General features: G+C 37.3%; 2 protein-coding genes across 3 annotated transcripts in view; both read right to left on the minus strand.

Annotated features, from left to right (window-relative positions):
• Positions 1-9,169, minus strand: part of LOC109846217 (splicing factor U2af small subunit B-like) — a 9,597-nt gene extending 428 nt beyond the window's left edge. Inside the window, exons 1-2 of the mRNA XM_020415443.1 lie at positions 9,064-9,169; positions 1-727 (exon numbers count right to left, since the gene is read on the minus strand). The exon at positions 1-727 is cut by the window's left edge and continues 428 nt beyond it. Coding sequence (XP_020271032.1) covers positions 1-683 — 683 coding nt within the window. The 5' untranslated portion in view covers positions 684-727; positions 9,064-9,169. The remainder of the gene's footprint in view (positions 728-9,063) is intronic.
• Positions 9,938-22,827, minus strand: part of LOC109846225 (AT-rich interactive domain-containing protein 5-like) — a 23,609-nt gene continuing 10,719 nt past the window's right edge. Inside the window, exons 4-13 of one of the 2 annotated variants that reach the window (XM_020415457.1) lie at positions 21,673-21,718; positions 21,456-21,548; positions 14,814-14,936; positions 14,643-14,694; positions 14,493-14,568; positions 13,606-13,672; positions 13,375-13,425; positions 12,390-12,482; positions 11,103-11,273; positions 9,938-10,353 (exon numbers count right to left, since the gene is read on the minus strand). In XM_020415457.1, the coding sequence (XP_020271046.1) occupies positions 11,169-11,273; positions 12,390-12,482; positions 13,375-13,425; positions 13,606-13,672; positions 14,493-14,568; positions 14,643-14,694; positions 14,814-14,936; positions 21,456-21,548; positions 21,673-21,718 (706 nt within the window). In that variant the 3' untranslated portion in view covers positions 9,938-10,353; positions 11,103-11,168. Of the gene's footprint in view, positions 10,354-11,102; positions 11,274-12,389; positions 12,483-13,104; positions 13,156-13,374; positions 13,426-13,605; positions 13,673-14,492; positions 14,569-14,642; positions 14,695-14,813; positions 14,937-21,455; positions 21,549-21,672; positions 21,719-22,827 lie in introns of both variants that reach the window. The other variant, XM_020415451.1, reaches the window with a different exon arrangement.

Genomic DNA, 22,827 nt, shown 5'->3' on the forward strand with positions numbered 1-22,827 from the left:
CTCCCATGCCTGCCTCCACTTCTTCCACCACCACCTCTACGATAATCTCCGTTGTCTCGGTAATCCCTACGTCGTGGGCTCCGACTCCTGCTCCGGCTTCGCCGCCCATGAGACTTCCGATAGCGACCAAAGAGCTTCTTCCTTAGCTCTCTACCAATCTGCTTCACATGCATGAAATTGCAATAACCTCCACGGTTACAACTGTCCTCTTCAAACTGCCGGCAAGTTGCCTCTCGGAAGTCAGTGACTGGTGAGAAATCAGCAATTATTGGGCGACCAGAATAGAACCTCCCTTGCAAAGCTCGAAGAGCAGCGGCTGCCTGATCCTCCTCCTTGAACTGAGCGTAAACATTTCCAACCATGTGATCAGCAAGATTGTCACATATGTTGAGGGTCTCAAGCTCACCAAACTTACTGAGTTCTTCAAAGATATCTTCATAGAAATCCTCAAAGTGTTCTTGGATCTTGGCAGGGTCAATAGCCTGGCCCTGGGAGTCCACACCAGGGGTGATACTATCAGGGCGTTGGTACATGTTGGAAAGTACGAGGGTAGGAGAGATCGTGGGGCGGTTATGAAGCCGTGAACACCGGTCACCATGGCGACAGGCACCAATCTTGAAATAAAAAGGGCAATTGACACGATCCTTTTCAGTACCAAAAATCGAGGCTAAGTGTTCCGCCATCAATGCCAAACTTCTAAGCAACAAAGGTCTTCCTTTTCAAAACCCTTCACAATGTCAAATCAAGAAGTTATAATAACCCCTATTATGGAAAAAAATAATTACCATCTTTTGAAGAAAACTCATGAACATATGTAGCGTTAGGACTAGCTACAGGAGGGAGGGAGCAGGGGGAGAGGGTCTGAGAGAGGTTTGGGAAGAGAGGGAAAGCATGCTTAAGCAACACAAAAACTCAAGTTTTCAAGAACAGGTCAAATGAGAGTAGATATTGGAGTAGCACTGAATCCAGAATTTGAGAACCATAAACATCAATGCAAAAGCTAACGCACAAAGCAAGAACTCAAAGTTATGCATTCAAATGCCAGTGGATACAAGAATTAGGGTTACCCAATCACTAAGCTCAAGCTAAAATAATCAGATGAGTACTGGAAACTTGCCAAACCTAACGTAACTTTTATGCTGGTAATGTAAATATTCTAACCAACGGCCAGGTCTTTTAGGAAAAGAAAATTGTAAATGTTAGTAATTTCCAGCAGGCTTTAGCACAAAACTGAAAATTGAAAATACTTGTAAATTTTCTAAGGTACATGACTGTTTAGCTTGAATATTAGGAATTCTGCATCCCACGTTCAGTCCAGACCTGATCAAATAACAAAATTTATGGAGAAGTCAACCTAAATTCCACTTTTCATTTCCAAAGTGGTAGATTACCTTACCCATAAAAAAAGACTATATGAAAAATTAGACCCCAAATTAAAGGACATTTTAACAAAACAATTGAAGTTTCAAAATTTCTATTATGATTTTTAAGTAATACTGATGGACCATGAACCTTCCTTAACAGGTCAATCCTGGATTAGATAGTTTGGAAGCAAAACAAAAAATACAACCGAAACAATAAATAATTACAGTGTGATGTTTGAATAAAACAAACAGCAGTATTACATCTTAAATTCGAGTTAAAACTGTTTCCAAATCTCAATCAGTCTTGGAAGTTTGGACAATAACTTAGGAATCAAGTACAAAAGGCAAGGAAAAAAAGGACAAGTAAAATACCAACAATGTTGAATTAAAAAATTAGGGAATTTGAGTCCCGTGATCACAAACATTACTGCCCAAGTGACAAATAATGTAACAAGCCTATCTTAATTATACAACAAAAAAAGTTAAGGGACTGAAGAGTTAGCACATGCTAATTTAAGTAGTGACTGAAGAACAGAAGTTAACAACAAAATCCGAAACTTAAACCGGTAGCGATCAACTGAGAATAAATGTGTAAGGTAACAATGTAGACGTCAAAAATGCTTACAGACATCCAAATATCACTCAAGACAAAGAGAAGGTGATAAACATCAGTATCTAAGTCATGGGAGATCATACAAGCCCAAAGGAAGCAAAAGGATCTGTGAATCAACATAAAACAATGTGAATTCACAGAACAATGCAAACTACAGCGTGTGGGCGCGGCAGCTCATGGTGCCGCGGCTACAGCGCGGCAGCTCGTAGTGCCGCGTGTGGGCGCGGCAGCTCATGGTGCCGCGGCTACAGCGCGGCAGCTCATAGTGCCGCGGCTAAGACGCGGCAGTTCATAGTGCCGCGGCTTGGGCGCGGCAATCCATGGTGCCGCGGCTACTATAGGGGATGCTACAGCGGTTACGAGGTAGTTATGTGATGATTATGTGAAGTCTACGTGGCGGCGTATCAGAAATAGAACGTGTGCTGACGTGTACAAGCAGTTAAACCACGAAAAAGGTGGTTAAAAGTCGTGGGAGGACAGTTTCAAGCACGATGGAACGTGCTGGTAACTGCCCCTGTGGCCGCTGCAGTTCATGCTGCCGCGCCAATAGCCGCTGCAGTCCATGCTGCCGCGCCAATAGCCGCTGCAGTCCGGGATGTCGCGGTCAAAGGGATAGTCGTTGATCGGCTATTTCTTCAGTTATTGTCCAAGGAGGCTATAAATACCCCCCTATGGACATCATTGACAGGGGCTGAGCAGTTTCCAGAGAGATTAGAGCAGAGAGCCTTGAGTTTTGGTGAATTAGAGCAAGAGAGAGAGTCTTCCTTCTTCACAAACATCCTCAAGAAGCTTCTAGCGAGTCCTAGAGATCTAAGCTCAGACTTGATCTTTGGAAGAGTGAACATCTTACATCGATAAGATATTCGCTTCAAATTCTTACTTCGATAAACGAAGGAAGAATCATTAAACCCCTCACGGTTCAATCAGAATCTGTGATTTGGTGGTCCACGAGTCAAAGCGCTCCCGGCACAGGCAAAGATCCCACGCAAGCAGCGATCCAAACAACGATCCTGCGTTTGTTTCTAAAAAGTTGTAATTTTCCTTTTGTTGTGTAAAAAAAGTCTTATAAAAAGACTATTTCTTTTGAATTTATTGTAATCGACCGAAGATATAATGAATTCCACAACGAAACCAACTTTTGACGCAAACAAGCTGGCGACCACAGTGGGAGCCAACGGTCTCGCTGCCGAGACCGTCGTGTCGCAGCCGATCAAGATTCCAGTTGAATCCATGGTCGAATACGAATTCGACCAAACCAAATTTGAGGAATATCTCTCATCATCCTCTTCAAGATCTTCATTGTCTCGCAAGTATAAGAGGATCTCACAATTGAGGAAGACTTACATGCCAAAGAAGGCACAAAATGAAGACTCTCGCTTGATTGTTGCTGAGAATTTCACTCGCAACACCTCTGCTCAAAATGGCTCTTATCTAATTGAAGAGTCATCGAATCAAAGCCCGACGACATTGACGAAAAGAGCTCGTCAGAGACAGCGTCAGCGTCTTGCTCGTCAAATAGCTAAGGCATTTGAACAAACCGACGGAGTTCGTTATTATGCGGACTTAGAGTCGAGGAAACAACAAGTGGTTCGTTCAACGCAACGACGAACTACTCACGTTTCTGCACAATTCACAACGGAGGAATGGACACTCATCAAAAGGGCTCGTTCGACCCTCCAAGAACGTATACAAAAACGTCGTGCAAACGTTGTTCATGCCCGTGCTCTCTTACAACAAAGACGAGAAAGGAGGAAGGAAACGGTGACCAAAGAACCACCGAAACTCCGCCAAGTTTGGATTCCAAAGTCTGGACTTATGCAAAATCAGCATTCGGAGCCCGTTAAGACTCCATACCCACAAGGGGGTGGTTCTAAACGTGCGACTCCCGACATAACCTTGGATCGCTCAAAGACAAAAATAAATTGTCCTGAGAATGCCAACAAGGTTTTATACTCCCAGAAGAAGACGCATTCACCAAATGATATCGTCATACCTGGGAGATCATACCAACAGACGATACGATTTTTTGGCAATCATACCAATGAATCGTATTATCAAATTGAGGTTGTGAATAATTTTCGAAAGAGAGTTATTCGAGAGATAAACTCTCGTTGTTCCTGTGCACGACTCGTCAAAACAGCATTATCAGAATGTGACTGTTTCAAACGAGAAATCATCCCACGAAAAGTCTCTGCATTATCAAAGCCTAAGCTGAGACATTTCCGCAAAAGAAAATCAGCTGCCCAAAATGATGAATTCCCTGAAGTCACCATCAACGTAGCTGATAGAAGAAAGTCTAAACAGCATTCAAGTGACTCAAATCCCGACTTTTCCCCGAAAGGAAAAGTCAATCCAAGAATTGCTCAAAGGATGTCTCGACTCCAATTAGGAGCTATCAGACGCAGAGACTACAAGAGAATGCAAGAAGGAATGTCCTCGGAGGATGAATTCTCGGACACTTATTCTGCAATCGCTTCTGATGATACAATGTCTAGCACAGGACAAATCAGAGAAGTATTCACAATCACTGCTGATCAGTTCACTCAAATACTTCAGGAAGCTCTAGCCAAACAACGTGAAGAAATTAGAGCTGAAGTGAAGACAGAAATGAAGTTGGCTATCCAACAAATGAGAGAACTGTTAACTCAACAGCCTCAACCTCCTGAGTCCAATCAGCGACTTGAATCCAGCCACCACACTCGGAATGTTGTAGAGGACAGTGATCCAGAGGTGGATGAAGTCATTATGGCTGATACACCTCCCAATGACAATAACGCTGGGGGTGGTTTAACGGATCCTCCCAATAACGATATTGGGGGTGGTTCAATAGCACCTCTCACTGGGGGTGGTCCAATTATCTTTACTCGACATCATTCAGAAAGAAATGAAGACGATGACGGGAAAATGCAAAAACTTGAAGACAAAATCAATGCTTTGATGACGGCTCAAGAAGTTAAGAAGACGGGTATTCCATGTCCTTATCCGAGGGAATGGGATTCAATACCATACCCGACCAAATTCAATCTGATTAACTTCACACCGTTTGAAGGGAAGAGTTCGCCGATTCAACACTTGATTTATTTCAAGTCTCATTTGGGCATAATCTCTGGAAACGAGGCCTTAATGATCCGGTCATTCGTTGGCACCCTTCGTGGGCCCGCCTTCGATTGGTACCGACGGCTCAAGCCAGGGAGCATCAATTGCTGGGATGACATGGAAAGTTTGTTCCTCAGCAACTTCTTCGATGATGACACCGAAGTGTCAATCGGAACTCTTTTGGATGAGAAGCAAAAAGACGGAGAGTCAGTCGACAATTTTGTCAAGCGTTTCCGTAACATGGCGATGAATTGCAGAGATCCTATTACAGAGGAGTTCATCCTGCAAACATGCCACAATAACCTCTCCATCGATGTCCTGGAAGCTCTGGGGGTCGTGCCATCCACAACTTGGAAGGAGTTAAAATCTCGGGGTGAACAAGCTGAGCACTTTCTTAAAAGAAAGAAAGCTGAGAGAGGCCAACCAATGACATCTGCAATCATTGAGAATGCGACTCTCGATCCGAGGTTTCAAAAGGAATATTCTTTCGAAGATGATGAAGCTCCAGCCATCTTGGAATACCTCCTCGCTAATGACAAAATCGAGCTACCACCTATTAAAGATCAGGATGGTGCTAAAATGATTATGGATCCAAATTACTGTGCGTACCACAGAAGGGTTCTTCATCCCACTGAGATTTGCTTTGGACTCAAAAACAAGATCCAAGCCCTAATTGACTCCGGCGTCATAACGACGAAAGAAGTCGAGTAAAGACGACCATAAAACTCCATTGGGTACACGAGTATAAACTGTTTCCCCTCACTCCGAAAAGTATACGAGTATAAACTGCTCCTTAATACTCCAACAGGTATATGAGTCTAAACTATTTCCTTTCTTTCACGGGAAGTTCCTGAAGAATGCCATGCATGGTACTTTTAAGGATAACCCGATCATATAGCTAAACATAATGATAAACTCAGTTTCACAAGAAAAAGCTGGGGGTGGATGGTTCATGTAACGGAAGTTCCCGAAAGAATGCTATATGTAATTTTCTTAGGAATAACCCGATCATTACAAACAAAGTGTTAAACACTACATCCCCACGGTGATTTCCGAATATTCATTTGCTGAGATGAGATTCGATCACTTCGTTGGATCAATCTTCCCTCTCAAACCCTCCTTTGGTCAAACCTCTCAGAACTCCCACTTGGTCAAACCTTACTACAGTTAGGACCACAACCAAAATCTCCTTTCGATTCATTTTTTGCGAACGAAGGGTCCACTTTTGAATTGAGTAATCAAACCTTATGACAGTTAGGATTATTCAAACCAATCCAGATTCTCTAAGTGGAGATCCCACTTTGAGTTTCTTTACTCCAGGAGATAGAATATAAAATTCTTTCTCTCCGATTTTGGGTTTATCTCTACCAACAAACAAGAGACCAGGAGATAGAATATAAAATTCTTCCTCTCCATCATCGGGTTCATCTCTACCAACAAACAAGAGACCAGGAGATAGAATATAAAATTCTTCCTCTCCATCATCGGGTTCATCTCTACCAACAAACAAGAGACCAGGAGATAGAATATAAAATTCTTCCTCTCCATCATCGGGTTCATCTCTACCAACAAACAAGAGACCAGGAGATAGAATATAAAATTCTTCCTCTCCATCATCGGGTTCATCTCTACCAACAAACAAGAGACCAGGAGATAGAATATAAAATTCTTCCTCTCCATCATCGGGTTCATCTCTACCAACAAACAAGAGACCAGGAGACAGAATATAAAATTCTTCCTCTCCATTATCGGGTTCATCTCTACCAACAAACAAGAGACCAGAATACTCCAATAGGTATACGAGTCTAAACTATTTCCCTAATCTCAACAGGAAGTTTCTGGAGAATATTACTCAAAATATTCTTAAGAATAACCTGATTACCTCCCAACGGGTATATGAGGTTACACTATTTCCCGAACACTCCAATAGAGCATATGAGTATAAACTATTTCTCTATTCTTCGACGGCAGTTCAAATTCAAGACTTCGACAACGGTCACGCGATAAACGCAGCACCGGAGGAATTTTAGCTATTCTACAAAGCGCTGAATAGGCTAAAAGATGAAGAAGTCAAGGATTGAAGCCATTCACAAACCGTTCTACGCAATTTCCTCAACCAAGTACTAAAGAAATTGCAAGGAAAACTTATCATATCCAAAGTGTCCCAGACTCCTCTTCAAAATGATGAGTCTGTGATACTTTGGAGGGGGTATCTGTAGACGTCAAAAATGCTTACAGACATCCAAATATCACTCAAGACAAAGAGAAGGTGATAAACATCAGTATCTAAGTCATGGGAGATCATACAAGCCCAAAGGAAGCAAAAGGATCTGTGAATCAACATAAAACAATGTGAATTCACAGAACAATGCAAACTACAGCGTGTGGGCGCGGCAGCTCATGGTGCCGCGGCTACAGCGCGGCAGCTCATAGTGCCGCGGCTAAGACGCGGCAGTTCATAGTGCCGCGGCTTGGGCGCGGCAATCCATGGTGCCGCGGCTACTATAGGGGATGCTACAGCGGTTACGAGGTAGTTATGTGATGATTATGTGAAGTCTACGTGGCGGCGTATCAGAAATAGAACGTGTGCTGACGTGTACAAGCAGTTAAACCACGAAAAAGGTGGTTAAAAGTCGTGGGAGGACAGTTTCAAGCACGATGGAACGTGCTGGTAACTGCCCCTGTGGCCGCTGCAGTTCATGCTGCCGCGCCAATAGCCGCTGCAGTCCGGGATGTCGCGGTCAAAGGGATAGTCGTTGATCGGCTATTTCTTCAGTTATTGTCCAAGGAGGCTATAAATACCCCCCTATGGACATCATTGACAGGGGCTGAGCAGTTTCCAGAGAGATTAGAGCAGAGAGCCTTGAGTTTTGGTGAATTAGAGCAAGAGAGAGAGTCTTCCTTCTTCACAAACATCCTCAAGAAGCTTCTAGCGAGTCCTAGAGATCTAAGCTCAGACTTGATCTTTGAAAGAGTGAACATCTTACATCGATAAGATATTCGCTTCAAATTCTTACTTCGATAAACGAAGGAAGAATCATTAAACCCCTCACGGTTCAATTAGAATCTGTGATTCGGTGGTCCACGAGTCAAAGCGCTCCCGGCACAGGCAAAGATCCCACGCAAGCAGCGATCCAAACAACGGTCCTGCGTTTGTTTCTCAAGAGTTGTAATTTTCCTTTTGTTGTGTAAAAGAAGTCTTATAAAAAGACTATTTCTTTTGAATTTATTGTAATCGACCGAAGATATAATGAATTCCACAACGAAACCAACTTTTGACGCAAACAAACAAGTCATGTGAGTTTAACTCTTCACCGCAACAAGGAGAACAAACCTTGCATCCCCAGTAAAACATCTCTTAAAACCTTAGGAAAAAGTTATATGAGTTTAACTCTTCTTTCCCCAGTTGTAAATTTTCAAGCTGAAACAAAAAGAAAATCGAAGGGGCAACTAAATGTCCACAAGTGCTTGAATTAAAAGATAATGCATCTCAAATGACAAATTCTCACTAGGGAAGAGCTAACTAAAGATGAGAAAGAAGTAATAAACAATAGTCAACATTCCAAGTTTAGGATAGAACTGATTCCAGAGTTCAGTTTTAATCGAGGACAGACTTCTAAACCTATGAAGATTTTTGACAAATTGTTGAATTAATAGCAATTTCAAGCCCTAAATTCTGCTCAATTAAGCCATACTTTCAAGGGGGGGAAACAATAATAAAAGCGATAAGAGAACTAAATCGATCACGAAATCCAATTAATGACGACCGCAATATCAAAACGAGGATTGAACATGGCAAATTTAAGCCGTAACCCATCACAAGCCCGGTAAAATCCTGTCAAGATCGCGAAGGTTTTGCGAGCAGAAGGGGGGAAAACTCAAAACTAGGGTTACCGCAGAATAACACCAGATGAGATCAAGACGAATGAAAATTAAAAGGAAACGCAGGTAATTGTTGGGAGATTGATTTAGGTTTCGAATTAAACTAACCTTTTTCTTCTTCTTTTTCCCCTTCTCCCACCCTCTTTCGCTCCCCCGAACCAATAATCTAGGGTTTGTCTGGGTTTCTTTCCCTTTTGGTTCCGGGAAGCAAGTGGGTCGGGTAGGCACAGCCTACGAGACATCAACCTGACCCGGTATAAAACCCGACCCATACATACATGCTGACGTGAGCCTCGTGACCCTGTAAAAAGAAACCTGGGTTATTTTCCCCAAAAAAAAACCCTGAATTTCGAAGAGTGTTGCAGATAAATCCACTGAGGGGCTGTTTAGTTCCGGTTTTTGGAAGGGGAAAGCTGCCAAAATGTCAGTTTTTTGACGGCTTTCCCCCAAAATCGCCTCTATAAAAAACGATTTTGGTATAGAAACGATTTTAAAAAAAAGTTACCAAAAAACTGATATTTTTTACAGCTTTCCTTCCTTTTACCGATTCAAAAAACCGATCCAAACAGCCACTGAACACTCCACCTGGTTGTCCGGTTTATTATTTTGAATTCCTTGGGAACAGAAAAAATGAAGAAACTAAGGTTAGTAGTACAATTTATTTTTCTCTCCAACGTTTTACTGCTTGCTCTTCCTTCTAAAAAAACCACTTCTTAAAAATAGTCATGATTTTGGAGTCATTATACATTTACATATAAACCAGCTTTGATAATCCATTTACATATAAACCGCCTTCGGACCTTCACAAACAATACAAAAAGCTTTGTAACTGCAGACAGGGCAAACACAATTCAATACTTAAAACCAATTTCCGAAGGATTGGAAATGGCATGAGTGTCATATCCATAACCTTGCTCATAAAAATTTCAAGACAAAATGAAGCAGCAGCTTAAACGTAAAAGAAGCAAATCTGATGAATCCATGGAACAACGACGGCTGTCATTTAAACAAGAGACGGCGATTTCATATACTTCAACAGCAAGCACTTCGCAACTAGTATCAAACTAAAATTCAAAAGCACCGAAGGCAGCGTAACAAGCAAGCCCAGATACATCAGTATTCACCTGAAATTAGATATGAAACTATCTAACACCTTGTCATAATGAGATAACAACATCCTCAAATATGAATGTCACTGCTACATTTTTACAAGGCTACTGATCATCAGCTGTCCACAAGAAGATTTCTTTATCAGCCTAACTAAGAAAAAGAAGTCCTGATAATGACACAAGAAGCACGAATCAAGCGCTAGCTTCCAGACATAAAGAGAGAACAAGCTTTTGCACGAACCCATAGCGCAACAAAGCCACCTCCAGAGTCTGATTAGTTAACATACACCTGGAGAGCAAAATCAAAACCCATTTTAAGGGAAATCATTCAAAAAGTGCTACTGGATCATGATATACTTCCTAATACTAAAACCTATTATGTGAACTAAAGCAAACCAAAACTTGGAACTTCACTAAATCACTTAAACAAGTGAGTTTTCTACACATTTGTCAGACTAGTCACTAAACAATAATATTAGTTACACAGGAATTCATAAATAAACTTCAATGTACATCTGAAGAAAGGGGTCACTGTTTTACATTTAGCACCTATCGAATTTAAACACATACTAAATCAACTCGAATAAATGGATAAGAGAAATTTCCACTTACTAAATTTGCTAGGTAAATTCTCATCTACTCTGAACTAAATTACACATATAAATCAATTAATTCAAAATTTTGATATTAGTATTTTCAAATGTCAAAAATTAGTCTTCAAGAAGTAATAAGAGGTTGAGATTCTGCAGTGCAAATCATGATATGAACCATCTATTGAAAATACATACAAACCCATTCTAGCTCAAATTTTAAACTATCTACAGCCGAGACAAAATTTTTAAAAAACGTACTTTTTAACTTATTCATCACCCTATTAAAAAAACCATTTTCTTTTCCTTAGAAACTTGCAATAAATTCCAGAATCCATGAACCTCAGTGACTAAAATTAGCACACCTTTACTAACTAATCGAAAGTGGTTCTAAAGGGAACATGTTTAATAGACCAGGAATAAAAATCTCAATGATGCAATCATGTACCTGCAGCAGAATACACTGGCTTCTGTGCTCCTATCAACATTATATAGGTCCTAAATTCCTAGAGTGCTATAGATCAGGCTGTTCGAAGGGTGCACGTACAAACAGCTGACCATGAAGAGTAACTACTGCTGATGTCTGATGCGGGTCAATCCGTGAGGGCAAGGTAACAACCTGCAAAAGTTACATTATTATGTTAGAAAATTGTACCAACAGATACTTATTTAACGGATAAAAAACAGAAGATTATAGAAGTTGTATGGAAATAGAAAGGGCAAAGCTCTAGTTCCATCTAACCCTAAACTCTCTTAAATAGAGTAAGAGACCAGGAGGGTTACATAAGGAGATAAGCGGATATGGATAATTGTCCAGTTACCCAAATACCTAAATAACTAAACATTTAATAACATACAACACTCCTCAAGCTGGGGGTATATCTCAAAGATGCCCAGCTTGTTACACAGAACAAAGTAAACAGGTTTTTTAAAAAAAACTTTGGTGCGTGAAGTAGTTGAATATAGTCATTTATTTCTTTGCTTCACCTAAAGTAGGCAAAGAACCAGAGAGATCTCACAAGTACAAGGCAAGTCAGAGTAAAGTCAAGAAGAGATCAAAAGAAAATTCATGCTTTTTCGATCAATAGTAGACAGCCAGATCAGTAGTAGAAGACCCTCGACATAGGAATAAGTCTTACCAACCCATATCGAGCCCAGAAGAAACCCTAGGCAGGTTAGCCAAAAAGAGGACCAGTGTCATGACCGAAGATGCCGGAGCAAGAACAGTAACCAAGGTTACTGATACCACGTGGAGAAATAGTAGAGGCAAAGTTCTAATTCAATCTAACCATGATCTCTCTTAAGTAGAGATTAGGAGGGTTACATAAGCAGATATGGATATTGCCCACTTACCCAAATACCTAAATAACTAAACATTTAATAACATCCAACAGAAGTGTCACTTTATCCTCCTCATTTTCAGTTTTTAGTCAAATATTCATCACTTTTTGAATGTCATCGTTAAATTTTAATGACACATGCATCCATCTACCCACCCAATCACCCACGCACAAGGAAGTGCATATAATTCTCATACTCTATGATCATAATTTTTGCCTCCAAGTTAATTTTGTAGAAATTGAAAAGGAGGGTTCTTTTGTCAATCATGCAAACCTCAGTGGCATAATTTTTTCCTCCGAGTTAGTTTTGTAGAAATTGAAAAGGAGGGTTCTTTTGTCCATCATGCAAACCTCAGTGGAATTTTCTGTGATTAACCCAAACATTAAAGACCAACCTTTTTAAAAGGAGTAACACCCCACGGATTGTCGGGCTGCTCCGGTTCACCAGATATTATCAAGCGGCCTGCTGGATCTGATTGAACATGAACCTACATTCGCACAAGAGCAAGCCCATTTAATTTGAATATTTCTAAGATCAAAACTAAGCAGAAGCAAAAGTTTGAGGGTCAAAGTCATCAAGCGTGGTACCTTCACCACGGGCAAAAAACACGCATTCAACAGCCAAATTATTGAAAAATAAATTCACAGGTTCTAAGAATAAAGTTTATCAGCATCACTGACCCTGCAGTACTGTGTATTCAGTATTTCATAATTCGTAGCTTGATGCTTCATACTTATTGGTAATAACTATAATGCATTTAGAATAACTCGATAAATAACAGGTATCATAAATTATTCAGATTACTCCTGTCATTAAGATTAGACTAATAAAAATGAAGATCGAGTTGGATCGTTCATTTCTGGTTTACTATGACCTACAAATATTTCTTTCTAGAGTGTCTTGAAAGTTTTAACTATTTTATGTGAAACAACTATCCATAAGTGGAAGAAATGTTTCAACTAGTCAAATCGTAATAACCACCTGTACCAAAATACCAAATTGTGATCAGTTGTTATCTTTCTAAATAGTTCAAAGATAAAAGAGTTCTGCTAGAACATGTATATAATTCATTTCAAGTGCAAGAACAACTAGCAAATAATATAAATTACCTCTTCACGCAGAAGCCCAGGAACTAAAGCATAAACTTCAAAGCAATCTTTCTGCACAAAGGCACAGATCCACTAATCAAAGCTTGCCCAAAGATGAATTATCTGATGAATTATCTGAGTGCCATATTAGCTAGTGAACCACCTGTACCAAAATACCAAATTGTGATCAGTTGTTATCTTTCTAAATAGTTCAAAGATAAAAGAGTTCTGCTAGAACATGTATATAATTCATTTCAAGTGCAAGAACAACTAGCAAATAATATAAATTACCTCTTCACGCAGAAGCCCAGGAACTAAAGCATAAACTTCAAAGCAATCTTTCTGCACAAAGGCACAGATCCACTAATCAAAGCTTGCCCAAAGATGAATTATCTGATGAATTATCTGAGTGCCATATTAGCTAGTGCAATCATGATAGTGAAAACCATGCAACTTCATTTTTCTGTCACCAAAGTATGAGAATCCAAACAAGCCAGATAAGATGACATGATAGGAACTTACAGTTCTTTTAACATTTATTTTTACCCAGTCAGCAGGTTGCCCAACATCAACAACCATCGCATCCACTCTGCAACCAAACAATCATTTTGTCACCATTTGTTGACATGGCCTTTTAGGAGAGAGAAAGGTAGTTAACAATATACAAAGTAAGCTGCATGCTACAGCAACATAGCATTAACACATGTAAAAGCAATCACAAGTCTCAAGAACATTTACAAAGAAAATGTATCTCCTAATATTCGATAAATATAAACTACTTCAGTTTAACCAAAAGGGAAAGCCCTTCAAGAAACTTAACTTATTATCATTTCTTTTCCAGTAATAATTTTGAGCTTTTTATTGTATTTATTTGGAGGAGAAAATTAATATAGTAAAAAGATATCTAAAAGTAATTATGAACCTAGGAAACAGCATTAAGCTTAGTGTCAAACATAAAATGTTTGGTCCTCCAGCACCTCCTTGCAAATCAACTGAGCTATAGGGCTTATAGCAACCACAAGGACCTGAAGGGGGCAAATCCAACAGTTGTCATTGGCTTCTTCTATCTTAAACAAGGTGCCACATTACACAGTCCTCGTTCAGAGGTACAGCTGTCAGTATAGTTTAACACAACTAGAAACCCAACAACTACATTCCATGTCCAGCAGACTGGAATGCAACTGCAGATTAAGGTGTTTGCTTAAAGGTATTCATGACTAGCACAATCAAAACTCGTGACAATCTAGGAAGTATCCAATGTTTTTCAAAATCTTATATTGTTAATTTGACAAACTGTCATGGAATTGTTTTAAACAGTTACCATAAAAATGGACCGTCTATCCACATGCTCAGTTGGCATTTAATCTTAGATAAATGAGGGGAGTAAGTAAAACGAGCGGGATCTTAGCTGATTCTTGAGAAGTTTCTTATGAGAAACTTTAACTGCATGTTCCAGGCTTGATCCTTTTTTCTTCTTCAGAGCACCTAAATATAACAAAATTGAATTAGTGCTCGAAGAAACCAGCAACATGAAGGGACATGACCACAAGAAAATATACCAATGTTTTTATGATGTTTATCACGCTTCAGAAGTGAAACGGATGTCTTGTCCTGCCAAGCAAAAAAGAATAACCGAGGAAAAGATGATCAGAACATATTTCTCAACAAGAGCAGATAGCAAGTATGTATGACTCAAGAAATGAACAAGGATCAGCAAATAATTAACAGACCTTGATGATTGCATCGCCAACTTCACCATTACTAAAAAACCTTTGAGAGTGCCAACCCTGCATGGCTCGTTCAGCAGCGCCCCTTTTGGCTCTGCCAGAGACGGATACTGTATTTGCACTAATCTGTATATAAAATTTATCTTGTAAATAAACTTATTGAGAGGATTACCTTGGCGAGATAAGTTAGCCAATTTTCCAGAGTCAATTGCACTAAATGCTTAAAACCAGAATAGATACTAAGGGGCCATTTGGCAATCCACTAAAACTGGGCCAGGTTCAAACCTAGCCCAGTTCTACTCTAGTTTGTGTTTGGGAAAAGCTAGGCCACTTCTGGCCTAGCTTTTCGTAGGTCATTTTTTGCCCCCAAACCAAGCCAGAATTTGTCCACCCCCTAACCTGGACCAGTTCTGGCCTGGTCAAGGAATAAACCAGGTTGCCAAACAAAGCCTTTGGGATATAAACATGTTTAATGTTGTGTACTTGTGCAACTTTAAAAGCTTGAAAACAAGTTACACCACTGTCAGACTAGTTTTACTTCTGCTTGCATGCTTGTGTGTGTGTGTATATATATAGAGAGAGAGTAAAGCTCCTATAAACTTAATTGGATAGAAGCCATTTGTCCACCAACTTTTTTATCCATTGATTTTGTATTGAGATTTGATCCATCATGTGATACAAATCAAGACACAATATATATATATATATATATATATAATAATATATTATATTATATATATTATATAATGAGAAAAGGGTATACTTGGTACCCGAAGGATCGCTTGGTAGTGATGTGCGACAGCATCTTGTCCATAGCATCACACTTGAAAATGGAGCCGTGCAGCGCAACTCCAAGGTGTGATGTATGGACAAAGATGTTTTCGCACATCATACAAGGATCCATTGCCAAGTATAGGCCAATAATTCCTCTAATATGATATATATATATATATTATATAATATATATATATATATATATATATATTATATATATATATTATATATATATAATGAGAAAAATGGGTATGCTTGGTAACCAAGCACAATTTTGTGATTGGTAGTGAGGTGGCACATCCCCTTCACTCATTCAAATGTGGGGAATACATATCACATGGGTTGAGGAGTACATGGGGTATGCCACCATTTGAATAAGTGGAGAGGGATGTGGGGCCGGCCTCACTACGCAAAGGGCTCAACTTTTTTGTGGCTTGTACTCAAAAAATCCAATAACCCATTTCTTTTCTCTTCTCTCGCTTAGTATATATATATTATATATATACTCTCTCTCTCTGCTATATATATATAATATATATATATAATAGAGAGAGAGAGAGAGAGAATAAAGCTCGTATTAACTTAAATTTGGATTATGGGGGGAGCGCCTTTGTCCACCAACTTTTTTATCCATTAATTTTGTATTGAGATTTGTGCCAGCATGTGATACAAATCAATTTACAAATCTCAAATATAGCCTTGATGTGTAGCACAAATCTCAAAGGATAATGAAGGGACAAAAAAATTAGTGGACAAGTGCTCATATCCACTTAAGTTTATAGGAGTTTTACTCTCTCTTCCCTCTACACACACACATATGTACTATGTGTGAGATACACGTATATATGTATGTATGTGTGGAAACAAGTTACACCACTGTCAGACTAGTTTTACTTCTGCTTACATGCTTGTGTGTGTGTGTGTTGAATTAATGGGAATAAATGTTTTCCAGTTTAACCCTACACTTGGCGTGACCTTCCATATAATATAGTATATAAATTTATTATATATTATATATATAATATATATATATATGACAAAATATGCGTATGCTTAAACGGTAAGAACCAGCACAAATTTGTGCCGTAGCTGAGATGTCATATTCACATCCACTCCACTCATTCCAATTCCCAACCACTTCCCAACCCATGTGAATGTGGGTCCCGATTTCAATGAGTGGATGAGGATATGTCACCCCACTACCAAGCACAAAAATTTGTGCTTGGTATATATATGTGTGTGTGTTTGTTTTGAATTAATGGGGATAAATGTATTCCAACTTAACCTACACTTGTGTGATACACACACACACATACACATATATATGAGAAAAATGGGTATGCTTGGTACCAAGCACAAATTTTATGCTTGGTAGTGAAGTCTCATTCTCATCCACTCCCCAACCCATGTGAATGTGGTCCCATATTTGAATGAGTAGATGAGAATGAGATACCTCACTACCAAGCACAAAAACTTATGCTTGGTACCAAACATACTCATATTTCTCTCTCTCTCTCTCTCTCTCTCTCTAGTTAGGTCTCGTATTTTGATGATGATTTACAAACTCCCATTATTGGTGCTAATTTCTTGCCAAGTGTTGTTGTGCAGAATATATTTTATCAAGCAATATAGTGCCATAATTGGAGGTTGGATGGAAATTGTACCATAATGATGATATCCGTAGAGGTGGAGGCAAATTGATGAAGAAAATCGCTTAAGTGCAACATATTAAAGAGGAGCTTCATCATATAAGTTTATTTATTTACTATAACATAGTTGTATATATATATATATATATATATATATATATATATATATATATATATATACTAGGTGGAATGCACGTGCACTGCACGTGGTCAAATATTATAATTATTTACTTTAAGTTTATTTATTTACTATAACATGGTTGTAAAAACTTTATAATTATTGTAATATATTAAATTTTTTTGGATATTTCCGTGTGTGATTTTAACATTGTCTTCTAGAGAAATAGTGATGTTTAAAACCTTAAAATATTAATAATTTAAGATTAAATAGTAATTTGAATGTATAATTTCAAAATATTAATGATGTAAGGGACCAATATGGAAAAAATCTATTATTATTAATAAAAAATAAATTCTTGAGTTCATTAGGGAAAGTGGTAGGTTTTATCTAGTCATTAAGGATTTTGTTCAGTTATAATAAAATCACTTCCACCTATTGTTTATTTGGTGATCGAGTATTATAGATATTCAAGAAAAATTTTCTAGAATTTTCTAAGTTAGAATGTGCAAATTCAATCAAGAAAGAAAATATAAATTATGTGATCAATTCCAAAATCTGATGTTGTACTCTTTTTACATCTTCCAAAATACTAATTGATCTGTCAAAACGATTACTCTCTGATTTCAGAAAATTATAAAATATAGTCTGAGAATGATTTGTACATATTATGCACTCATATTGATTGTATTTTAATAAAATAATTAATATCTCTCCAATGTCAAACAACATTCAAAAATTTAGCTTAAGGAGTTAGAAGAATACAATATCTGCAATAATAGTCATATCCAAGCTATGAGCTTCATAAACTTATAAGAATGTGAGTAATATAAAATGACAACTTAATTTACTTTGTTAAATAATTTATTACAAATTATGAAAGACAAGGGGAATCAGAACGATAATATACTCATCCCAAATAAATATTAAATTTTTCTTAGAGATTCTTATAGCCAAAGATTTTTAGAGTTGATGTGTATAATAAAATTTAAGGACAGATAACCCAAACCAATTCATTGAGTGATAGACTTGCTAAAAACTTACTCTTATAAAATAGATATCACATGTGCATTAAGTTGTGCTTTTGTTTAAGAGTTAATTTTAAAAAACTCCCCCTCAACTATGGAGGGCATGACAAACCCCCTGGCAAAACTATTTAAGACTGAGTAAATCTCTACCAAGTTTTGTAGATAATCTATCTCAATTTAAAAAATTTTGATTTAACCTCAGTGAACTTTTCTTACTTAAACCTAACCTCTCAAAACTAACATCATTAAGTTTTATCTATTATGTGACAAGTACTTGACTTGGAAAGACCAAAATATCAATCAATCATAAAAGAATTACCTTAGCTTTTGCCAAATAAAAGAGGTGATATAGAGGAAAAAAATTATAAATTGGTTGTAATCCTTTTATTGTCGGTTGAGAGTTTCTATTTAATTAAAATTGCTTTCTTCAAGAAGATATTTTTTCCCCAAATCACATATCGAAGTAACTATGTTAAGGGAGTTTGTTGATAGAAGTGTAAAAGATTAGGGGAGTTTTTATGAGATACGCTATAGTTGAGAGATGTTTTTTAAAATTACACCAAAATTAAGAGGGGTTATCTATAATACCCCCACATAATGAGGGGGATTTTGTCAAATTGAATCAGTTGAGTGAGTTTTTTAAGACAATCCCCATAGTTGAGAGGGTTTTTTTTTAAAAATCAATACTTCTTTTAAATATGACTTATTTATAATTTGTCCCTCAAAATTTTAATAATTTAATATTAGCCCCTAAAATTATGGGAATAACATAGAATCATTGGATATTTAAAATCAAGGAACTAACATCTAAATAACATTTACATATTTGCTCTTATATGTATTCTATTAAATATCGACCAATATATTGCTATATCGGCTAATATATCGGGTTAAAGACTTTATCTTGATAATATTTTTTTTGTTGATTTTTTGATAAATTGATCGTTATTGAAAATATGGCCGATATATCCCTTTGAAGATATCAAAAAAACCATGTCATTTTTTAATTAGATTGTGCTGGGATTTGGATCGTGTTTGGGAAATAAAATCAAAACCTGCAAAACCCACAAAGGCCACAATTCTTCTCCCAAATCTCTCCACTCTAGGCTCTCCCAAATCTTAAATATATATTTTGATACAAATTCTTATGTTTAAAATTCATTAATATGTTAGATTACATATTACAATGCCATGTTATGTATGAATATTTACTCATATCATATGACACCCAGTCTTACATACATATCCATGATTTTTGCTATCCGATATCATGGAATTTAGTTTTTCAATATTTATATGATGTCAAACACTTTGTAGTAGTCCTTCAAAAGCATCTTCTAAAATTTTCTAAGCTAAGTATATAAATTCAAGAAATAATTCAAAATTTTGAGACTCATTCAAAATATGATGCTTCAACTTTTTTACATCTCCTCTACTATATAAATATAAGCTAAGCATCTGACCTCATATTATATGATGAATATTATTTGTCAATGGGATCATATACTATTGTTTATATATAACAAAGGTTTCAAATCTTTTCAAGGCTTAACTGAACTTAAATACCTTGTAGTTTACCAAAATTATACTTATATACCCCCACTTGTATCTTGCTGCACTTTATTTTTAAATTTTAGATAACGTATCTTGATGCGCTTAAATACCCTAATGTTTTCTAAAATTAATGTTTGTACCTTCTGTCTTGTAATCTAAAAATAAGAATGTTCTTTGCAATTTTCCTATATGAGTTTCATGGTATAATTTTAGGATAATTCTATGTTTTCTATTCTTTCCATAAATATTTTATTGACATGCAATTATCTAGTAATATATTATTATACATTACTAATAATTAATATGATGTAAAGTTTTATAATAACGTTGGAAGTTCTAAGGACCAAATTATGCAAACTTAAAGTGACGTATAATGTAATTAATTAACAATGATAATTAGTTTAGTTTAGTTAGTATTAAAATGTAATATCAAAAGAGAATAGGGGTAATATAGTCCTTAGAAAATTTTTCCACAACTCCCTCTTTTAAAGGGAGTACGATATAATATAAATATAATATATTATATATAATATATATATGAAGAGAAATGGTAGCTGCCGTACCAAGCATAAGTTTTGTGCTGGTAGTGAGTAGCCATACTGCCCCCCACCATTGGGAGTGCTAGGAACTGGAATGGGAATGCCGGAATAGGACCACACCACTTACAAGCACAATTTGTGCCGTGTACCAAGCATACACATTCTCTCTCTCTCTTCCTCTCTCCTCTCTCTCTCTCTCCTAATAATATATATATATATATATGATATATAAATATATATGATTCTCTCACTTCTCACTCTCTTCCTCTCTCTCTATACATATATAATTAATATATATATATATTAGAGAGCAACGAGAGAGTATGAGCTTATATATGTCAACTTATGGATAGCAAGCCTTGTCCACCAAACTTTTTATCCCACTTAATTATATATAAAAACCTCTCTTATATTCAATGATCCTAAGCAACATCAATGGGCAAGAAAGTAGGTGGATGGTCCACTTAAGTTGACATAAAAAATGGGTATGTTTGGTACCAAACACAAAAAGTTATGCTTGGTAGTGAGGTGGCATAATTCCCTCCACTCATTCAGATGGTTACATATCCACATACACTCCTTAACCCATGTGAATGTGATCCCCCATTTGAATGAGTGGAAGGGATTATGTTACCTCACTACCAAGCACAAAATTTATAATTGGTACCAAGCATACCCATATTTCTCATATATATATATATATATATATATATATATTGTGTGTGTGTGTGTGTGTGTGTGTATATGTGTGTGTGTGTGTGTGTGTGTGTGTGTGTGTGTGTGTGTGTGTGTAATAGATATATGTATATATATACATATATATATATGGGCGTGTACGCTTGTGCGCACGCACATACATACATATATATATGGAAGTTCGCACAAATGTAGGTTAAACTGGAAACATTTATCCTCATTCAACTTTTTCCATGAGTTAAATATCATAAAGCATATCCAAAATGTCAAAAATGAAAGAAACTCACTGGACTGTCAACTGCCATAGGCCCGGAAAGAGCTAGCAATGGAACATGGAGCTCACCGGTACGAATTTTATGCTTTTCATACTCAAGGAGTGCCTGCAGAAGAGAAGCAAGAAAAGATAGAAACTAATCCCAAGCCTTGTGAAGAAGATGGTTGGAATACAACAATCTATCATGCTTAAAGAATAAAGTAATCCAGATCTAGCAGTATGAACATTACCTTTTCATAGAAACATCGAAATGACCAAGAGACCGTAGTGCAAGTCCTGAACGAAAATATCCATAAAAGATTTAGCAAAACAATGAAGTGGAATAATGATGCCAAAGGGACAATATGCTTATATGTTTAAGTAAATCAAATTATACGAAGACTGGTTGGTAGTCGCTATGATAAAAATCTTTTGAATGAGCAACAAGTGACTTACAAATATGAATTCCTGTACGTGTATCATGAAATGCATGAAATCTAATAAAATCAATTCTACAAGTGAAGCAAATGACAAATTTATAATAAAGGAAACCTCTAAAAGATTGCCCATCTAGATACTTAACAAAGCAATACAAAAAAATACCTTCGTCAATTATTAACCATTTCTCATGTAACCCCTGTGTATTCTCAAGCACAACAAACATCTCTTTTCATCTTTACCAGCAATCTCCAGGAGATGAAAACATTATGTATCATCTCAATAATGTATATTTGAACATATAAAATTATTTACTTGCTAGTTTCACCTAAATAAGCACTCCTCCCATTTAAACCACGAGATCCAACGTTTCACCCAAAAACCATCTTATTCTGACAACATCTGGCTTGCTCTTTCTTTACATAATTACAATCTTCCCCCTTTCCTACAAACCCCACATAAACATGTCAACCAGTCCCCACCTTATAAACACATTTATTGATCTCACCCCTCTTGTACTCAAACCCCAAGCTTTGATTCCCAAATCATCTCCAAACCCCTAAATTATAGATAAGTAATAATGGTAGATTAGAAGGAGCGGAGATGCCCGATGCATCTGCTTAAGATCAGGAATGGAGATAGGAGGGGGCGGAAGTTTGACCCTGGAGCTCAAGCAAGTTGGATATGATGTATAGTATCATAGATTAAGAAGGATTAACATCATAAATGATCAGTCCAACGATTCAGACATATTATAACATGTAGCATGGGAATGTCGCAACACAGGGTTAATGACACAAGGACACATTCCGATGTCAAGCCATGTTGCAAATGTTGGGTGCCGACTCAAACTCCAAGTTGAATCCGGATTTGAAGGCTAGTCCTAGTAGTTTTCTTAGAGGCCAAGTTGACAGTTTCCCTAGTAAGCAAGTTGGGGGTGTCTTCAAACAAAACATCCTACTCTAGGG

Source organism: Asparagus officinalis, chromosome 1, assembly GCF_001876935.1.
Source record: "Asparagus officinalis chromosome 1, Aspof.V1, whole genome shotgun sequence".
Taxonomy (NCBI): Eukaryota; Viridiplantae; Streptophyta; class Magnoliopsida; order Asparagales; family Asparagaceae; genus Asparagus; species Asparagus officinalis.